At 48.5% G+C, this 23,298-nt stretch overlaps 1 protein-coding gene across 4 annotated transcripts in view; it reads right to left on the bottom strand.

Annotated features, from left to right (window-relative positions):
- CNTFR (ciliary neurotrophic factor receptor) overlaps positions 1-23,298 on the bottom strand; it is a 532,905-nt gene that overhangs the window by 69,187 nt on the left and 440,420 nt on the right. For all 4 annotated transcript variants that reach the window (XM_083155439.1, XM_083155437.1, XM_083155438.1 and 1 more), the window contains 2 exons: positions 6,945-7,062; positions 6,662-6,828 (listed from right to left, as the gene is read on the bottom strand). In XM_083155439.1, the coding sequence (XP_083011565.1) occupies positions 6,662-6,828; positions 6,945-7,062 (285 nt within the window). The remainder of the gene's footprint in view (positions 1-6,661; positions 6,829-6,944; positions 7,063-23,298) is intronic.

Here is a 23,298-nt window from a genome sequence, read left to right on the forward strand (position 1 = left end):
ACTATGTATGGCTGGCACTACTGCCGCATATACCGGGTTACTGTGATCGCTGTATATGTCTGATGTATTACACACTGCACTATGTATGGCTGGCACTACTGCCGCATATACCGGGATACTGTGATCGCTGTATATGTCTGATGTATTACACACACTGCGCTATATATGGCTGCACTACTGCCGCATATACCGGGTTACTGTGATCACTGTATATGTCTGATGTATTACACACACTGCACTATGTTTGGCTGGCACTACTGCCGCATATACCGGGTTACTGTGATCACTGTATATGTCTGATGTATTACACACACTGCACTATGTATGGCTGGCACTACTGCCGCATATACCAGGTTACTGTGATCACTGTATATGTCTGATGTATTACACACACTGCACTATGTATGGCTGGCACTACTGCCGCATATACCAGGTTACTGTAATCACTGTATATGTCTGATGTATTACACACACTGCACTATGTACGGCTGGCACTACTGCCGCATATACCGGGTTACTGTGATCACTGTATATGTCTGATGTATTACACACACTGCACTATGTATGGCTGGCACTACTGCCGCATATACCAGGTTACTGTGATCACTGTATATGTCTGATGTAATACACACACTGCACTGTGTATGGCTGGCACTACTGCCGCATATACCAGGTTACTGTGATCACTGTATTTGTCTGATGTATTACACACACTGCACTGTGTATGGCTGGCACTACTGCCGCATATACCAGGTTACTGTGATCACTGTATATGTCTGATGTATTACACACTGCACTATGTATGGCTGGCACTACTGCCGCATATACCGGGTTACTGTGATCACTGTATATGTCTGATGTATTACACACACTGCACTATGTACGGCTGGCATTACTGCCGCATATACCGGGTTACTGTGATCACTGTATATGTCTGATGTATTACACACACTGCACTGTGTATGGCTGGCACTACTGCCGCATATACCAGGATACTGTGATCACTGTATATGTCTGATGTATTACACACTGCACTATGTATGGCTGGCACTACTGCCGCATATACCAGGTTACTGTGATCACTGTATATGTCTGATGTATTACACACACTGCACTATGTATGGCTGGCACTACTGCCGCATATACCGGGTTACTGTGATCACTGTATATGTCTGATGTATTACACACACTGCACTATGTATGGCTGGCACTACTGCCGCATATACCGGGTTACTGTGATCGCTGTATATGTCTGATGTATTACACACTGCACTATGTATGGCTGGCACTACTGCCGCATATACCGGGATACTGTGATCGCTGTATATGTCTGATGTATTACACACACTGCGCTATGTATGGCTGCACTACTGCCACATATACCAGGTTACTGTGATCACTGTATATGTCTGATGTATTACACACACTGCACTGTGTATGGCTGGCACTACTGCCGCATATACCGGGTTACTGTGATCACTGTATATGTCTGATGTATTACACACACTGCACTATGTACGGCTGGCACTACTGCCGCATATACCGGGTTACTGTGATCACTGTATATGTCTGATGTATTACACACACTGCGCTATGTATGGCTGGCACTACTGCCGCATATACCGGGTTACTGTGATCACTGTATATGTCTGATGTATTACACACACTGCACTATGTATGGCTGGCACTACTGCCGCATATACCGGGTTACTGTGATCACTGTATGTGTCTGATGTATTACACACACTGCACTATGTATGGCTGGCACTACTGCCACATATACTGGGTTACTGTGATCACTGTATATGTCTGATGTATTACACACACTGCACTATGTATGGCTGGCACTACTGCCGCATATACTGGGTTACTGTGATCACTGTATATGTCTGATGTATTACACACACTGCACTATGTACGGCTGGCACTACTGCCGCATATACCGGGTTACTGTGATCACTGTATATGTCTGATGTATTACACACACTGCACTATGTATGGCTGGCACTACTGCTGCATATACCGGGTTACTGTGATCACTGTATATGTCTGATGTATTACACACTGCACTATGTATGGCTGGCACTACTGCCGCATATACCAGGTTACTGTGATCTTTGTATATGTCTGATGTATTACACACACTGCACTATGTATGGCTGGCACTACTGCCGCATATACCGGGTTACTGTGATCGCTGTATATGTCTGATGTATTACACACACTGCACTATGTATGGCTGGCACTACTGCCGTATATACCGGGTTACTGTGATCACTGTATATGTCTGATGTATTACACACACTGCACTATGTATGGCTGGCACTACTGACTCATATACCGGGTTACTGTGATCACTGTATATGTCTGATGTATTACACACTGCACTATGTATGGCTGGCACTACTGCCGCATATACCGGGTTACTGTGATCGCTGTATATGTCTGATGTATTACACACTGCACTATGTATGGCTGGCACTACTGCCGCATATACCGGGTTACTGTGATCACTGTATATGTCTGATGTATTACGCACACTGCACTATGTATGGCTGGCACTACTGCCGCATATACCGGGTTACTGTGATCACTGTATATGTCTGATGTATTACGCACACTGCACTATGTATGGCTGGCACTACTGCCGCATATACCAGGTTACTGTGATCGCTGTATATGTCTGATGTATAACGCACACTGCACTATGTATGGCTGGCACTACTGCCGTATATACCGGGTTACTGTGATCACTGTATATGTCTGATGTATTACACACACTGCACTATGTATGGCTGGCACTACTGCCGCATATACCAGGTTATTGTGATCACTGTATATGTCTGATGTATTACACACACTGCACTATGTATGGCTGGCACTACTGCGGCATATACCGGGTTACTGTGATCACGTATATGTCTGATGTATTACACACACTGCACTATGTATGGCTGGCACTACTTCTGCATATACTGGGTTACTGTGATCGCTGTATATGTCTGATGTATTACACGCACTGCACTATGTATGGCTGGCACTACTGCGGCATATACCGGGTTACTGTGATCACTGTATATGTCTGATGTATTACACACACTGCACTATGTATGGCTGGCACTACTACCACATATACTGGGTTACTGTGATCGCTGTATATGTCTGATGTATTACACACACTGCACTATTTATAGCTGGCACTACTGCCACATATACTGGGTTACTGTGATCACTGTATATGTATGATGTATTACAAACACTGCGCTATGTATGGCTGGCACTACTGCCGAATATACCGGGTTACTGTGATCGCTGTATATGTCTGATGTATTACACACACTGCACTATGTATGGCTGGCACTACTGCCGCATATACCAGGTTACTGTGATCTCTGTATATGTCTGATGTATTACACACACTGCAATATGTACGGCTGGCACTACTGCCGCATATACCGGGTGACTGTGATCACTGTATATGTCTGATGTATTACACACACTGCTATGTATGGCTGGCACTACTGCCGCATATACCGGGTTACTGTGATCACTGTATATGTCTGATGTATTACACACTGCACTATGTATGGCTGGCACTACTGCCACATACTGTATACCGGGTTACTGTGATCGCTGTATATGTTTGATGTATTACACACACTGCACTATGTATGGCTGGCACTACTGCGGCATATACCGGGTTACTGTGATCCTGTATATGTGTGATGTATTACACACACTGCACTATGTATGGCTGGCACTACTGCCGCATATACCGGGTTACTGTGATCACTGTATATGTCTGATGTATTACACACACAGCACTGTGTATGGCTGGCACTACTGCCGCATATACCAGGTTACTGTGATCACTGTATATGTCTGATGTATTACACACACGGCACTGTGTATGGCTGGCACTACTGCCGCATATACCGGGTTACTGTGATCACTGTATATGTCTGATGTATTACACACTGCACTATGTATGGCTGGCACTACTGCCGCATATACCAGGTTACTGTGATCTCTGTATATGTCTGATGTATTACACACACCGCGCTATGTATGGCTGGCACTACTGCCGCATATACCGGGTTACTGTGATCACTGTATATGTCTGATGTATTACACACACTGCACTATGTATGGCTGGCACTACTGCCGCATATACCAGGTTACTGTGATCTCTGTATATGTCTGATGTATTACACACACTGCACTATGTATGGCTGGCACTACTGCCGCATATACCGGGTTACTGTGATCTCTGTATATGTCTGATGTATTACACACAGCACTATGTATGGCTGGCACTACTGCTGCATATACCGGGTTACTGTGATCACTGTATATGTCTGATGTATTACACACACTGCACTATGTATGGCTGGCACTACTACCACATATACTGGGTTACTGTGATCATGTATATGTCTGATGTATCACACACACACTGCACTATGTATGGCTGGCACTACTGCCGCATATACCGGGTTACTGTGATCACTGTATAGGTCTGATGTATTACACACTGCACTATGTATGGCTGGCACTACTGCCGCATATACCGGGTTACTGTGATCGCTGTATAGGTCTGATGTATTACACACACTGCACTATGTATGGCTGGCACTACTGCCGCATATACCAGGTTACTGTGATCTCTGTATATGTCTGATGTATTACACACACTGCACTATGTATGGCTGGCACTACTGCCGCATATACCGGGTTACTGTGATCTCTGTATATGTCTGATGTATTACACACACTGCACTATGTATGGCTGGCACTACTGCAGCATATACCAGGTTACTGTGATCACTGTATATGTCTGATGTATTACACACACTGCACTATGTATGGCTGGCACTACTGCCACATATACCGGGTTACTGTGATCACTGTATATGTCTGATGTATCACACACACTGCGCTATGTATGGCTGGCACTACTGCCGCATATACCGGGTTACTGTTATTGAGTTGATTGGCGGGTGCCTCAGTGATGTCACTGGTTCCCAGTGTGTTGGTAGGCTCATACCTCAATGATGTCACTGGTTACCAGTGACATGACAGGCCCATGCCTCAGTGATGTCACTGGTTCCCAGTGAGTTAGCAGGCCCATACCTCAATGATGTAATTGGCTCCCAGTGATATGATAGGCCCATGCCTCAGTGATGTCACTGGTTCCCAGTGAGTTGGTAGGACCATGCCTCAATGATGTAATTGGCTCCCAGTGATATGATAGGCCCATGCCTCAGTGATGTCACTGGTTCCCAGTGAGTTGGTAGGACCATGCCTCAATGATGTAATTGGCTCCCAGTGATATGATAGGCCCATGCCTCAGTGATGTCACTGGTTCCCAGTGAGTTGGCAGGACCATGCCTCAATGATGTAATTGGCTCCTAGTGATATGATAGGCCCATGCCTCAGTGATGTTACTGGTTCCCAGTGAGTTGGTAGGACCATGCCTCAATGATGTAATTGGCTCCCAGTGATATGATAGGCCCATGCCTTAGTGATGTTACTGGTTCCCAGTGACATGACAGGCATAGGCAAATCCAGACATATGCTAATGGGTGGTCCTAGACTGGAGATAATGAATTTGCGAAAAAATTTACGGAGCGTGGCCTAAAAAAGGGGTGTGGCCTCGTTTATGTAAAGGAGTAAAATTCCACTGGCATTAGATATTATTCAAGTACATTGCCGTAACTTGACATTATGGTGCCCTGTGCCAGAAAGAGAAATAAAAAGGTGTTGCTTCATTGAGAAGGGGCATGGTCACAGAATAGTCCCAAGGCACATTCACACCGCACAGTAGTGCAGATTACGTTCTTTCTTCAATGCCCACAGTAAAAAGTATGTAATGTTACAGTGCCCTACAGAGAAAGATTACAGCGTTTTTTTTTTTAATAAAAGCCGTTGCTGGACACGGCCCATGCCCAGTGCCAGGCCAGCCCAGCCCAGCAATGGCGTTTATTGAAAGAAAAAAAGGCTGTAATCTTTCCCAGTGCCCTGCCCAGTGCCCTACAGGGCCTGTAGGGCACTGGGAAAGATTACAGCCTTTTTTTTTTAAAATAAAAGCCATTGCTGGGCTGGCCTGGGCAAGGCGCTGGGCAAGAATATAAGTCACAGCCGGGCAGCACTGTCTGCAGCAGTGAGTCTGTCACTCTCACTGCTGCACTTATCAGCACTGTCAGAGACTAGGACCAGGAGCCGAGCCGGGGAGCAGTCTTACAATGGCTGGGATACTGCGCCACACAAACACACGTGTGCACGCTAGCCCCGCCGCAGCAGCACATCACATGCAGGAGGAGGAAGTAACGGCGGGAGCCGGCGCCGCCCGGCGTCATGGGACCCACGCTCCGCAAAGGACCATGGGAGGAGCAGCATGCAGTCGGGCATGCGCACAGCCCCCCCGGGTCCTGCAGACAAATATTTTATGCGAAATCCGGGCAGAGACAGTGTAAATTTACACTTAAAGGTACAGGCAGTCTAATTGGTGGTCCGGTGCACCCCCTGACCACCCCTTAGATTCGCCTATGATGACAGGTCCATGCCTCAGTGATGTCATAGGTGTCTATAACCCTTATCAGCACAGACCACACCATCATTCCAGGCCATGTAGAACAGATATTATTGATATTATATTTACCTATTGAGAATTCATCAAAGCTGATGGACGTGGAGTTCTTCCCCAGCGCATTGGTGACCACGAGGGTCACTTTGTATTTCTGTGTGGAGAAGAGGCGGCTGTACTTAACGTGACAGCGGTTTTTGGGGAATTGGTCCTTCTCACAGAAGAGCTGCTTGGAGTCATGCCTGTAAATACAGCCAAAGACACCGTCATTACCATCTTATCTCCACCAACCACATACACCGACACACCATACATATCTATATAACAGCATGACGACGGCCGCTCAGCCCCTACTTACATGATGGTGATGTTGAAGTTGTTGGGGATGTAGGTCGGGCTCTGGACGTGCCAGCTGCAGTAGAAGGATGCTGGGTAATTGTTGGAGCGACACACCAGCACAGGCTCCCGCGGAGGGTCTGGAAGGAAGAAGAGACATGTGTTAATGGATGAGAATTTGCCACAGCGTTCTCACTGTTATGCGCACTCACACAAGGGCACAAAAGCTAAGTTGCTGGCACAGCAGGGTGATAACACTGTAGGAAATGTCTGACGTACATTGAGTAGTATGAGGCACCAGCACAGGGGCTGATTCAGTTACACACATGTCCCTTTCGCAGATGGATATTGTTGACTTAATGCTTGTGTCAATGCTCCAACCCTCTCAACCTACAGTATGTCTTGTGTCTACCCAATGCATGTCAAATTAAAGACCGTATCCACAATTTCTGATGGCATCCTCAGTTACAAACCCTTGTGTCACCGCAAACTCATGGTTACACCGCCTTGCCATCAGTACTCGTCACAGCGCTGTTGCCAGTGACAGCTCTCACAGCGTAGCGCTGCTCTAACAGGTTTTGAATGCTGACAACAAACGACCCCTGGGCCCCTGACAGCTGGGTGATCTGACACGTTACCTTGAGATGAGAGAGGAGGACAAGGAGATGAGCTTCCTAACGGCAGTGTCAGTCTCAGCAGACACGCCAAGGACTCTGCTAGGAAGAGCTTCAATTATTCAGAGCACAGCGGACAGTGTGCGGCCCTCTGGCTGCTTTGTGGGGGCACTGCACTCAGGTCATTGCGGGGTGGTGCGCAGATAACGGTTGTTCTATGGGTGTAATATTCCTTCTAGAGCAGTCGTAGCTTTATCAGGGTCATTTCACCATTTATTCTGTACATACATGTTTCCTGCAGGTATTCCCCGGATAGCGTTACTAGAAAGCGGTCGCTCTGAGCGGCGCAGTCTCCCCGATACGCCCCTGATAAATAATAGAGGCATCTCTCCTGCAGCTATTTTCTCTGGGGCAGAGAACGCTCTTTGACAACTTTCCATAAAGTTTCCTCAGTCTCCGGCAAGACTGGGGGAACTACAAAGACTACAGTGTGATTAATGAGATGTAATGTGCGTGCCGCTGCCGTACCGGAGGGGACTGACTACAATACTATGTCTTCAGCACACAGAAGCGAGCGCAGTCTGCAAAGCGGTTCTGGCTAATATCGGCCTTGTTCCATACTAGGCTGCAAAACTGCACACTGGGCCTGATTCAGACTAGGCTGTGTATATTTGTCGCCTAGTGATGAGCAGGTAAAGACTGCCCCACCAAGCGAACCTCCACCACCACCACTACCATGCAAGCATTTGGTCACATGGAGGAAATATAATTTGATGGTAAGTGACCATCCACTCTTTGGTATAAAAAGGAAGTCTACTGTTAATCTATACGTAGGTCTGGACTATAGTCCTTCAGGAAGCTAGGGGTCTAGTGTCTGTGGTAAAGGACCATTTTAAAATCAATAGCAACATACCAGCGTTAAACCGAAGGCAAACAACCAACCAACCAACATTACTACAGAAGGACGGCATTATAACCTCAGCATCATGCCTCTGCCATGCGAACACCTGGACCAGGCCTACCATCCTTACTTATGAGAAAACCTGGACCAGGGCCACCATCGCTACGTATGAGAGCACGTGGATGAGGCCCACCACCCCTATGTTTGAGAGCACCTGGACCAGGCCCACCATCCCTACATATGAGAGCACCTTGACCAGGCCCATCATCCCTACGCATAAGAAGACCTGGACCAGGCCCACCATCCCTACATATGAGAACACCTGGACCAGGCCCACCATCCCTAAGTATGAGAAGACCTGGACCAGGCTCACCATCCCTAAGTATGAGAAGACCTGGACCAGGCCCACCATCCCTACGTATGAGAGCAACTTGACCAGGCCCACCATCCATACGCATGAGAACACCTGGTCCAGGCCCACCATCCCTACATATGAGAACACCCGGGCCAGGCCCACCATCCCTATGTATGAGAACACCTGGTCCAGGCCCACCATCCCTACGTATGAGAGCACCTTGACCAGGCCCACCATCGCTGCGCATGTGAACACCCGGGCCCACCATCCCTACGCATGAGAACACCTGGACCAGGCCCACCAACCCTACATATGAGAACACCTGGAACAGGCCCACCATCCCTATATATGAGAACACCCGGGCCAGGCCCACCATCCCTACGTATGAGAGCACCCGGGCAAGGCCCACCATCCCTACGTATGAGAGCACCCCGAACCAGGCCCACCATCTCTACGTATGAAAGCACCCGGACCAGGCCCACCATCCCTACGTATGAGAGCACCCGGACCAGGCCCACCATCCCTACGTATGAGAGCACCCGGACCAGGCCCACCATCCCTACGTATGAGAACACCCGGGCCAGGCCCACCATTCCTACGTATGAGAACACCCGGGCCAGGCCCACCATCCCTACGTATGAGAGCACCCTGACCACGCCCACCATCCCTACGTATGAGAGCACCCTGACCAGGCCCACCATCCCTACGTATGAGAGCACCTGACCAGGCCCACTATCTCTACGTATGAGAGCACATGGACGAGGCCCAGCATCCCTAAGTATGAGAACACCTGGACCAGGCATAACATCCCTATGTATGAGAACAACAGGACAGTTCCCAGAACTACTCCCCATGGTGAGCATGCAACCGTGGGGGGAAAGTACCAGGGCCAGTCTACACAGCAACACTCCAATGTACTTGAATGTGCGCCCCCCATTCTCACACCCTCCCGTTCTGCTCCCATGAGACAAGACATTTATGATTTTATCAAAATAGTGATTTTTATCATGTGTTCCCCCCTCCAACAGTATAATACTGCCCCCCCCCCCATGTGCTATTCCTGTAATGTGTACCTCCATAGATTGCACAACCTGCCAGCAGTGACCTTCGCAGTGACCCCCAGCTAGTTGTCTCGGATGGTTCCTCTGCGGATGTATGTCACGTGGATGTTACCATACAGGGTAGATCGTACACCAGCACCCAGCATATCTGCATTGGGTCCTTATATAGCTCACCTCCCACAGTGTAACCTTCGTAGTGCCACCAACATGGCTGCCTCATCTGGTGCACTTATGGATGGGATGAGAAATGCATGGACTTGGCTGTCTAATTGGGACCTTACTGTACATAGCAATCACTTCATTTTGTGTCATTTCTTCTAGGGGTAAGCCATTCCACCCAGGGTAATCCTACTCAGAGTGCCCAAGACGGCTGCCTCAGCTGGTACCTCCACAATGCCTGCACCAACACTATGTTGTGCTGGTGCAAGCACTGACTTACGGTGGGGGCCAGGGATGGACGCACACTCGTGGAGCTCCTGGGTCCCATTCCCCGGAGCCCCCATTCCCGGTCCCCCCCGGAGAAGAAGAGAAGGGGCGAGAAGGATCTCCAGAGAGAGCAGCAGGTGGTGAGGTTGGGAGGACGGAGGAGGCCCCCGGCGCAGGAGGTGGCCCCGGCGATGCTGCGGCCCCCGGCTATGACGCAGCTGTGGCCTCTGGCACAGGACAAGGCCGCGGCAGGATTCTGTGCCCCCCCATCGGCCCAGAGGACCTTGGGTAGAAGAGGGTAAGACGCACTGCAACGACCAGTACTTTAAGGCCTGAAAAATCCTTTCACTGTTCCCCGAATTGAGTATGGATCTGTGGGTGGATAGCGGATTTGCATGGGGCAGTTCCTCTTTCTATGTGGGCGGCGGTTATCTAGTTGCAGTCATCTGCACCGGCAGGTTATTGATCCAAGCTGAATTAGGCCCCATATCCCAGTATAAATCCTGTATGGGTCTACCCTTCCTATACTGCAGCGCCCGGCGCATGTGCAGCTCCGCTAGCTCCGCACTCACCCTACAGACCCTCCTACAAGTATTTATCATTTCATCATATTATTAAAAACAACATTTTCCCCTCTTATGCCCATAACACACTGAGCATGAACCCGGTGACGTCACCAACCTCTGCTCTGCAAACCGTTTGCTGCCATTAATGGTTTGTATCAATGCATCTGCTGACACAGTGTGTTTTGTTGTGTGATATGAAACATCTGGCAATGCATAAATGATACACAATATATGTGTGGACGCCAGAGTGTGAGTACGCAGTAACCCCTGACATGTGATTGCTTGTTTGTTCCCACACCTGGTTCCTAAATCCCTTCAGAAAAGCTGATAGAATTCTTATACCAGGACGTTGGCGTGAAATACAGAGTTTTACGGCAAGCGGTCAATGGTTTCTGGCCCGCAGCGGCTGAGTGCTCTATCGGGGGAAGATATATTTATGGCTGTTATATTAGATATTTGTCAGGGTTGGGGGAACGCAAGTGGGTGTAGCTGGGATTGTTCATTAGTCCCAATCAGAAGTAATGAAAATGCCATTCCAGTCATCCCACGTCTGCCAATAGCGCTGCTCGCTGGCTGTCAATCATTACACTTCTGCGCCCAGATGGACGCCTTTGCAGAAGCCAGTTGGCGAGAGATGGATGTAATGACGGACGTCTCCATAGTAGAGCATCCGCTGGAGTGTTCATCTAGAAAACTACACACACAGATGTCCACTCCGTTCATTGATATTCCTGTTTCTTAGGACACAAGAGATGTAGTTGAGAACAGATTTGGGTAAATTGCATAGGGTTGTAGAGGAACCCGGACCAAGCTTCTCTACGCTGGAGGAGAGTAATAAGATGCTTGGCTGGGATTCCATCGTTTAATAATATTAATCCAGATTATTTAGTCCAAGCCCAGAATACCGAACCATTTGACGGGTTCACAAACATTCACCTTAGTCCAGAAATGAACTCTCCGTCTCGTGTGGGTGGACAATAATTGCTGGAAGTAGAAGAAGAGTGTGGCAGTGATGGACGTAGAAGAAGAGGAGCGTGGCAATGCTGGAGGTAGAAGAAGAGGAGCGTGGCAGTGCTGGAGGTAGAAGAAGAGGAGATAGGCAGTGCTGGAGGTAGAAGAAGAGGAGAGTGGCAGTGCTGGAGGTAGAAGAGGAGCGTGGCAGTGCTGGCGGTAGAAGAAGAGGAGCTTGGCAGTGCTGGAGGTAGAAGAGGAGCGTGGCAGTGCTGCAGGTAGAGGAGGAGCGTGGCAGTGCTGGAGGTAGAAGAAGAGGAGCGTGGCAGTGCTGCAGGTAGAAGAGGAGCGTGGCGGTGCTGGAGGTAGAAGAGGAGCGTGGCAGTGCTGGAGGTAGAAGAAGAGGAGCGTGGCAGTGCTGGAGGTAGAAGAAGAGGAGCGTGGCAGTGCTGGAGGTAGAAGAAGAGGAGAGTGGCAGTGCTGGAGGTAGAAGAAGAGGAGCGTGGCAGTGCTGGAGGTAGAAGAGGAGCGTGGCAGTGCTGGAGGTAGAAGAAGAGGAGCGTGGCAGTGCTGGAGGTAGAAGAAGAGGAGAGTGGCAGTGCTGGAGGTAGAAGAAGAAGAGAGTGGCAGTGCTGGAGGTAGAAGAAGAGGAGAGTGGCAGTGGTGGAGATAGAAGAAGAAGAGAGTGGCAGTGCTGGAGGTAGAAGAAGAGGAGAGTGGCAGTGCTGGAGGTAGAAGAAGAGGAGAGTGGCAATGCTGGAGGTAGAAGAAGAGGAGAGTGGCAGTGCTGGAGGTAGAAGAAGAGGAGAGTGGCAATGCTGGAGGTAGAAGAAGAGGAGCGTGGCAGTGCTGGAGGTAGAAGAAGAGGAGAGTGGCAGTGCTGGAGGTAGAAGAAGAGAGTGGCAGTGCTGGAGGTAGAAGAAGAAGAGAGTGGCAGTGCTGGAGGTAGAAGAAGAAGAGAGTGGCAGTGCTGGAGGTAGAAGAAGAAGAGAGTGGCAGTGCTAGAGGTAGAAGAAGAGGAGAGTGGCAGTGCTGGAGGTAGAAGAAGAGGAGAGTGGCAGTGCTGGAGGTAGAAGAAGAGGAGAGTGGCAGTGCTGGAGGTAGAAGAAGAGGAGCGTGGCAGTGCTGGAGGTAGAAGAAGAGGAGAGTGGCAGTGCTGGAGGTAGAAGAATAAGAGAGTGGCAGTGCTGGAGGTAGAATAAGAAGAGAGTGGCAGTGCTGGAGGTAGAAGAAGAGGAGAGTGGCAGTGCTGGAGGTAGAAGAAGAGGAGAGTGGCAGTGCTGGAGGTAGAAGAAGAGGAGAGTGGCAGTGCTGGAGGTAGAAGAAGAGGAGAGTGGCAGTGCTGGAGGTAGAAGAAGAGGAGAGTGGCAGTGCTGGAGGTAGAAGAAGAGGAGAGTGGCAGTGCTGGAGGTAGAAGAAGAGGAGAGTGGCAGTGCTGGAGGTAGAAAAGGAGGACAGTGGCAGTGCTGGAGGTAGAAGAAGAGGAGTGTGGCAGTGCTGGAGGTAGAAGAAGAACAGAGTGGCAGTGCTGGAGGTAGAAGAAGAAGGGAGTGGCAGTGCTGGAGGTAGAAGAAGAGGAGAGTGGCAATGTTGGAGGTAGAAGAGGAGAGTGGCAGTGCTGGAGGTAGAAGAAGAGGAGAGTGGCAATGCTGGAGGTAGAAGAAGAGGAGTATGATGCTGGAGGTAGAATAGGAGTGTGGCAGTGCTGGAGGTAGAAGAAGAGGAGTGTGCCAGTGCTGGAGGTAGAAGAAGAGGAGTGTGGCAGTGCTAGAGGTAAATGAGGAGTGTGGCAGTGCTGGAGGTAGAAGAGGAGCGTGGCAGTGCTGGAGGTAGAAGAAGAAGGGAGTGGCAGTGCTGGAGGTAGAAGAAGAGGAGAGTGGCAATGTTGGAGGTAGAAGAGGAGCGTGGCAGTGCTGGAGGTAGAAGAGGAGTGTGGCAGTGCTGGAAGTAGAAGAGGAGTGTGGCAGTGCTGGAGGTAAATGAGGAGCGTGGCAGTGCTGGAGGTAAATGAGGAGCATGGCAGTGCTGGAGGTAAATGAGGAGCATGGCAGTGCTGGTGGGAGTTGTCAGAGGACTCCCAACACTTTTGGTAAACTCTTACTATTTATCTACACCCAAAGCTCCCAGGGTAGACCTGTGGTATAGGCTTCCATAAAATCTCCACCTCTTGTATCCATCCTACAGGCAGCCTACAAACAGGAGGACTGATTTTGTATCTTAGGTTCCTTTGAGAACTTGTGGCAAAATGCAAGTGATAGAAAAAGTAGTAGAGGTTGGCCAAAACTGAACAAAGCCCTTAATCAGAACAGAGGGCCTTATTCTGGTCGGTGCGGCCGGATCCGATTATGCGGCCAGGACCGTGCGTGCGAAACCCCGCCTTCCATACGGATCGCCAACTCCGTCCGTACGCGGTAAGAAGCTGGCCGAACGGACCGCACGTGTATTTTTCATGGAATACGCCTCCTCCATCTCAGGGAACCTCCCCCATCATTCGATGGTCGCAGACCATCGAATGCAGGACCGAGTGCTCCACCAGCTCCCGCAACCTCAGACCACATGGACATTTTTCCGTGCAAAAGCAGGGATCTGGGCGGGCAGCTGACATCCGGCGATGTCATATGTCCTCCCCCTACACGTGCGTCACGGCCGCATTACCATACGTACGCCCAGCATTTGCATGGGAACTCCCATGAAACGCGGGGCGTATGCATATGGCAATGAGCCCAAATAGCCCTTCACGCCCCTCTCCACCCCCTGTTCGGAGTGTTCACATATCATGCGGGACTTGGCCGTACGCCCCGCTCGCACATGCGCAGAGACGCCTCTGCACATGCGCAGACACAAAACATCGGCGGCCCGAACGCACGCGGATATATCCGCACCAACCAGAATAAGGGCCAGAGTGAGGCTCTGTGCTGTCATTGGGGGAGGCTTTGCGTGGGGCATTGGAGATGCAGAAAATTCCACATTGCCGCACTAAGTTTAGTGGCTTCTCCCACTTATAATATCACCATGTGTGTGCAGAAAAAGTCACGTATCTCTCATCAATACATTGTGATAAAGAAGTTGTGTAGCGGAAGTACACACTGCCTCTGGACTTCTCCACTACTGCCTTATTGTGTCAGGATAACAGCAGACACAGTAACATGGTCATGGCTCTGTCACTGACTACCAGAGATGTACACCCCAGTCACCGGTCAGCTTTCCAGTCTCTTCACAGCTGCTCTGGTTCATTAATCACATGCTATCAACTGTACCAGGCTGGAGGATAACTGCAGTGAAATCAGTAGGACACATATTTCCTACCATCCAAATGTATAGTTTTTCTGTTCCTAATAGATATAGGCTTCATTCACCTCCATGTCGGTTTGTATCTACCCAGTTTGTATAATCACTGTTGTTTCCAATTGTAAAGCGCAACGGAATCTGCTGCGCTATATAAGAAGCTGTAACGGAATCTGCTGCGCTATATAAGACACTGTAACGGAATCTGCTGCGCTATATAAGACACTGTAACGGAATCTGCTGCGCTATATAAGACGCTGTAACGGAATCTGCTGCGCTATATAAGACGCTGTAACGGAATCTGCTGCGCTATATAAGACACTGTAACGGAATCCGCTGCGCTATATAAGACGCTGTAACGGAATCTGCTGCGCTATATGACACTGTAACGGAATCTGCTGCGCTATATAAGACACTGTAACGGAATCTGCTGCGCTATATAAGACGCTGTAACGGAATCTGCTGCGCTATATAAGACCCTGTAATGGTATCTGCTGCGCTATATAAGACCCTGTAACGGAATCTGCTGCGCTATATAAGACGCTGTAACGGAATCTGCAGCGCTATATAAGACGCTGTAACGGAATCTGCTGCGCTATATAAGACACTGTAACGGAATCTGCTGCGCTATATAAGAAGCTGTAACGGAATCTGCTGCACTATATAAGGCGCTGTAACGGAATCTGCTGCGCTATATAGGACGCTGTAACGGAATCTGCTGCGCAATATAAGACGCTGTAATGGAATCTGCTGCGCTATATAAGACACTGTAACGGAATCAGCTGCGCTATATAAGATGCTGTAACGGAATCTGCTGCACTATATAAGACGCTGTAACAGAATCTGCTGCGCTATATAAGACCCTGTAACGGTATCTGCTGCGCTATATAAGACCCTGTAACGGAATCTGCTGTGCTATATAAGACACTGTAACAGAATCTGCTGCGCTATATAAGACACTGTAACGGAATCTGCTGCGCTATATAAGACACTGTAGCGGAATCTGCTGCGCTATATAAGACACTGTAACGGAATCTGCTGCGCTATATAAGACACTGTAACAGAATCTGCTGCGCTATATAAGAAGCTGTAATGGAATCTGCTGCTCTATATAAGACACTGTAACAGAATCTGCTGTGCTATATAAGACACTGTGGCAGGTATTCAATGCTGTTTGCGAGTGGTGACAGCGAGCAGGGCTTCCTGCTCGCTGTCACCACTCACCCTGACAGCATTCAACACAGCCTCCGCATCCGCCAATTCCCCCTCGCTCCGTTTTTTGAGCGAGGGGGAATTGGCGGATGCGGCTCCAGAAGCAGCGAGACCCGCGGCTAAAAACTGCGAGTTTTCTGCACCAACCGCGGGTCTCGCTATTTTGGGGAATTCTCGCCGTCCTGTGCGGGTAAGGATTTCCCCAGAACGTTGAATAGAGCGAGCGGCCGGCGCGGGGGTTAAACAGCGAGGATCGCTGGTTTTCAGCAATCCTCGCTGTTTAACCCCCTCGCCGGCCGCTCGCTGCGGCATTGAATACCCCCCTGTAACGGAATCTGCTGCGCTATATAAGACACTGTAACGGAATCTGCTGCACTATATAAGACGCTGTAACGGAATCTGCTGCACTATATAAGACACTGTAATGGAATCTGTTGCGCTATATAAGACGCTGTAACGGAATCTGTTGCGCTATATAAGACGCTGTAACGGAATCTGCTGCGCTATATAAGACGCTGTAACTGAATCTGCTGCGCTATATAAGACGCTGTAACGGTATCTGCCGCGCTATATAAGACACTGTAATGGAATCTGTTGCGCTATATAAGACGCTGTAACGGAATCTGTTCCGCTATATAAGACGCTGTAACGGAATCTGTTGCGCTATATAAGATGCTGTAACGGAATCTGTTGCGCTATATAAGATGCTGTAACGGAATCTGCTGCGCTATATAAGACCCTGTAACAGAATCTGCTGCGCTATATAAGACTCTGTAACGGAATCTGCTGCGCTATATAAGACACTGTAACGGAATCTGTTCCGCTATATAAGACGCTGTAACGGAATCTGTTGCGCTATATAAGACGCTGTAACAGAATCTGCTGCGCTATATAAGACGCTGTAACAGAATCTGCTGCGCTATATAAGAAGCTGTAACAGAATCTGCTGCGCTATTTTTGGAAAATGACTCATTTCGATTTCCAGCAATCTGCACATGTGAGTGGCACATGTAAAATGCGGTCTCGAAAAATGCGACGGCAGTCCAAGGGATGTCCAGGGACGGAAACTCGCCATTTGCAGGGCAGTGAGGGAGGGATACAGACAACGCAAACACTTGCGACCAAAAAGATGACAGCCTTCTGGCTTCGCAAAAAGGGGGCACCGGTAATATGACAGCGCTTCGCTATTCATTGATAATAGTGATGCATTTGTGAGGGCCGTAGAGCTAGGTAAATTACATGGATAACCCTCTGAGGCATTTATGTATTATATAGCTTCCCTTCTGGACTTGTAACTTGGTGGGACTGCTATGCTATTACTGGTGCCTGTCCTTGTGTTTCGCCCCTATATCCCTATAGATTGTAAGCTTGCAGCAGGGCCCTCCTACCTCCAAGTCTGTCTGTTGTTACCCAGTTTGTCTTATCACTGTCTACTATTGTAAAGCGCAACGGAATCTGCTGCGCTATATAAGACGCTGTAACGGAATCTGCTGCGCTATATAGGACGCTGTAACGGAATCTGCTGCGCTATATAAGACACTGTAACGTAATCTGCTGCGCTTTATAAGACACTGTAACGTAATCTGCTGCGCTATATAAGACACTGTAACGGAATCTGCTGCGCTATATAAGGCCCTGTAGCGGAATCTGCTGTGCTATATAAGACACTGTAACGGAATCTGCTGAGCTATATAAGACACTGTAACGTAATCTGCTGCGCTATATAAGACGCTGTATCAGAATCTGCTGCGTTATACAAGACGCTGTAACGGAATCTGCTGCGCTATATAAGACGCTGTAACGGAATCTGCTGCTCTATATAAGACACTGTAACGGAATCTGCTGCGCTATATAAGACAGTGTAATGGAATCTGCTGCGCTATATAAGACACTGTACCGGAATCTGCTGCCCTATATAAGACACTGTAACAGAATCTGCTGCGCTATATAAGACACTGTAACGGAATCTGCTGCGCTATATAAGATGCTGTAACAGAATCTACTGCGCTATATAAGACACTGTAACGGAATCTGCTGCGCTATATAAGACACAGTAACGGAATCTGCTGCGCTATATAAGACGCTGTAACGGAATCTGCTGCGCTATATAAGACGCTGTAACGGAATCTGCTGCGCTATATAAGACACTGTAACTGAATCTGCTGCGCTATATAAGACGCTGTAACGGAATCTGCTGCACTATATAACACACTGTAACTGAATCTGCTGCGCTATATAAGACGCTGTAACGGAATCTGCTGCACTATATAAGACACTGTAACGGAATCTGCTGCGCTATATAAGACACGGTGACGGAATCTGCTGCGCTATATAAGTCACTGTAACGGAATCTGCTGCGCTATATAAGACACTGTAACGGAATCTGCTGCGCTATATAAGACACTGTAACGGAATCTGCTGCGCTATATAAGACACTGTAACGGAATCTGCTGTGCTATATAAGTCACTGTAATGGAATCTGCTGTGCTATATAAGTCACTGTAACGGAATCTGCTGCGCTATATAAGACACTGTAACGGAATCTGCTGCGCTATATAAGACACTGTAACGGAATCTGCTGCGCTATATAAGACGCTGTAACGGAATCTGCTGCGCTATATAAGACACTGTAACGGAATCTGCTGCGCTATATAAGACATTGTAACGGAATCTGCTGTGCTATATAAGTCAATGTAATGGAATCTGCTGCGCTATATAAGACACTGTAACGGAATCTGCTGCGCTATATAAGACGCTGTAACGGAATCTGCTGCGCTATATAAGACACTGTAACGGAATCTGCTGCGCTATATAAGACGCTGTAACGGAATCTGCTGCGCTATATAAGACACTGTAAATAAATAAAGCAGAAAACAATAAGATACTGTCATTTTTCAAACACACCCTGTAACATGGCAGTTAGGGGCTACCTGGCTAATACTAAGTTTTAGTGAGATGGCTTCTGAGAGAGATAATTATACGATGCACACACTGTAGAGGGAAATGTGTGTCTGCTCTCGGAGGTGACAGATATCATCCAGGGACGACACCTCTCGGCCCCTCAGTACATCTGCAGACTGCTGGCGTGATGATTAATAAGATTCCCTCTGCGCTGATCACACACATCGCTCTTCTGTGTCACAATCTGCTAGAACAGAATCATCTACCCAACATAAGACCAGGGGAGCTTAATGGCCCGCAACATGTTCCCTCTACAGCTGACGGTGTGTTGGGTTACGCTATGGCCAGGATGACGGCGTTGGATGAAGTCACGGTGGCGAGTACGTTCTGCAGGCGGGTTAATGTCTCTATTGTTATGTACCTGAGAACCGCAGAACCGGCGCAGTATAAATCACGGCCCTTGGACAACCTGAGGATGATGTGTGAAGGGTGGGGGTTGCGGGGTAGGAGTTACATGTGTGAAAGGCAATAATTTATGGTACATGCTGGATAGTATATGACCGTGTGGGGGTAAAGGTCAGGGGAACAGTCCTACCAACTCCCTCGCCTCCTCCGTCTTCCCGCCGCAGGGCGACACCCCTCGTACAGAGTATGGAATTCCGGGAGAGGGCCCATTCCCATCACATCAAAGCAGGAGGAGCGAGAGGCACATATTGAACCCGGCCTGTGTGCTTCTTAAATGAAAACAATCCATGGAAGCCATTTATCATGTCCTTATAAGTATTAAATGGCTGCGAGGCAGATGGGAACCATCTCTTCCACAACCTTCCAGGGAAATACAAATATGCCTGGGAGTGAGCCGGGCCCCGGCGTGATACATATTAAATTATGAGGGCTAAACTATTCCCTGTACATCTGCTTAACCTGTTCCCCGCCATCTGGAAGTGGTCTCCGCAATGGATACATTAGAGGGATATTAGAACTCTGCTTAGGATCAGACCTTTCCCTATAAAGGGGGGGTGGGCGCCGCCTCTCGCAGATTCCTGGCATATCTGCGTATATTAGCCTGAGTGGGAACCGCGGCTGTAGGACACGTCAATCACGGCAGCATCCTCGGTGGGCAAACGCTCAGAACGCTTCCCCAAGCAATGCATGAGAGGATCCGCGAGGCATATTTTATGGAGGAAGATTGTTAGAACACCAGATAGTAAGGTCTCAATGTCATCTCCCACAACACGTAATAAAACTTCCCCACCAGTCCCTGAGTGTAACCATCGGAAGGTCTGTTTCCATGCGTGTAGCTGGGTCTGTGCTCGGAGTTCCAGATTTATCACTCACTGCACGGAATATGGGGAGATGCAGCAATGACGGCGACAATGGCGATACTCTCCCCCTCAGCTCCCTGCATACCAGCATTTCATATAGCCGCCGGTACGCAGGATCGCCTACTTGCCAGGACAACCTTATATCGGGATGTTGTATAGACTTCTGGGTTTATGCCCCATAAATGCAATCTACAGAGAGAAAAAAAAAGAGGGATTTTTTCAATCCCTTTCTTTAAAAATATACAGAGAAGCCCACAGCGTTCTATAGACAACACGCAATAATAACACGTTTATTTATATAGCGCTCTTCCTCCAATAGGCACTTAACAGACAGAATGAATGTAATACAGTACAGGAATAATGAAGTACAGGAAAGCTTTGCATAAACAATACTTAAGACTTTCCTGTTTACTCAAGCATTCCCTTCATTCCCTTGTCTACTCGCAGTCCTAAAAGACCACATGTATGCCACGGGTATAATGCTATCGCAATAATAACATTATAATAATATAGCCTGGAACAGGAATCTTCCATAGGAATGATCAACACTACTGTGCCCAATAGCCATCTGCATTCTCGGTATATATTAACCCCTTAAGCAAAGTGATACAACTGTTGCAAGACCACCAGGACACATACGCAATGCACCGAAAATCACTCAGCTGTAACAAAAAAAAACACATTTGCGTCTTTGGGGGGTATCCAATCCCTGGTGACGACTATCGTTACGTCCCAACAGCCATGACCCTGTTTTCGTTTTGGTTGACTGCAAATAGCCAGACGGGATTCAATCCTGATGCTTGTGCCGGTGGAAGGGGGGCGTGTCCGTGTAAATGGCCGTGGATTGTCGAGATCCGGCCATGATCGCGACAATTCATGGTCGTTCTCGGGAAAATGGGGCTGACAGCTCTGTCGATCTGCCTCATCTCAGAAAAGAGAGCATTGAATAGGCGCCCAGGGCTATTTCCCCTGTTGGAAATAGTGGAGAGGATTGAGTACCCCCCTTTATCTCAATCTGGTCCCATATTTGTTGTCATCTATTTTTGGTAAATTAACCCAGACACCCTCAGACTAAGGGTTAGGGAAGCACTGGGACACCTCCCCTAACTTCATCCCACTATTTTCTTGGAACTTTGGTGCAAATTATCTTGGCTTCTCATTAAGGGGGGGATTCAATCTCCCGCAGCTATCTCCCAATGGGGGAGATGGCTGTGGGGCCCTATTCAATGCTGTCTTTCCCTAAATCATTGAACAGGGGATATCGGCAGGGGTGCCGTACTCGTTTCCGACAGTCGGGATCCCGACAGTCATTTACCCGACGTTGGGATCTCGACTGTCAAAACGCTGACAGCCGGGTGCCCAACGGCCACCCGCTATTTTCCCTCATGGGGGTACATGACCCCCATAAGGGAGAATAGAATAGGTGGCTCGCGTAGCCCGTGCCCGCAAGGGGCTTTTTTGCGCTCGCCATGCTGTCTGAGTACGGCCAGTCGGGATCCCGACGTCGGACTAATGACTGTAGGGATCCCAACTGTTGGAGCCCCATACCACACCCCTCGGCAGAACGAGCCCGACCACAAGCAGAGAACGGCCAGGAATTGACGAGCTCCCGGCTGCAGCTCACCTCTTCCCAGCCGCAGCTAGCGGCCATGGCCCCTTCTCGTCCCGCTTCAGGTGGGACACTGAATCCCCTCTGCGATTTCTCGGCCAAGCAGACAGAATGGGACAGGGTTGACGAATGAGGGAAATTGAGGAAATCAGGGACGAATGAGGGAAATGAATATTTAAAAAGTTGATCAATTCGTTATCTAACGGAAACTAAAATGCAGTATTGCAATTTTTTCTATTTTTGCAGACATTTTACATCCGAGTATAGTTATTATACAGTAGATGTCCTTATATGCATAACTATTGCTGAACACATTACGCTTATATTACAGTCTGGTGCCCGTCTCAGCGTTATGGGCTGAGGCGGCTGCAGGTAACGCATTACCCGAGCGAAGGGAAAGCAATTTCTCATAACTACCATTATAAAAGGTAATGTAGGATACGATGATCTCCTGTAATGGCAGACTGTTAATAGGCGACAATAGGTGGAATGAGATTCACAAGTCGCCATTTCCAGTCATTCACTTTACGCTACATTCGCTTTTATTATTTTTTACATGAAACAGTTTACAGTGTAACAATATCAATGTGTATGAGGAAAATAATAAAATATAAAACAGATTTATACGTTATTTGTTGTTTTCCTACAGTGATTTCCCACGAGGCGTATTACATCACGTTACACTGCGGCGAGGGCTGAGGTACGAGGTGTGGGAAGACGTTACAGACTATGCATAGACTGAACACTGGGGAGTGTACAATACACTGCTGTGTGTACATATAGTGCACACGTCACAGCGATACACAGCGTCCGTCTCTATACGCCATGTACAATATACAGCCTACGTCACAGCGATACACAGCATCTGTCTCAATATGCCATGTACAGCATACGTCACAGCGATACACAGCGTCCGTCTCTATACGCCATGTACATATACAGCACACGTCACAGCGATACACAGCGTCCGTCTCTATACACCATGTACATATACAGCATACGTCACAGCGATACACAGCGTCCGTCTCTATACGCCATGTGTAGTATACAGCATACGTCACAGCGATACACAGCGTCCGTCTCTATACACCATGTACATATACAGCCTACGTCACAGCGATACACAGCGTCCGTCTGTATACGCCATGTACAATATACAGCCTACGTCAC

Source organism: Crinia signifera, chromosome 1, assembly GCF_055691185.1.
Source record: "Crinia signifera chromosome 1, ASM5569118v1, whole genome shotgun sequence".
NCBI classification, from domain to species: Eukaryota; Metazoa; Chordata; class Amphibia; order Anura; family Myobatrachidae; genus Crinia; species Crinia signifera.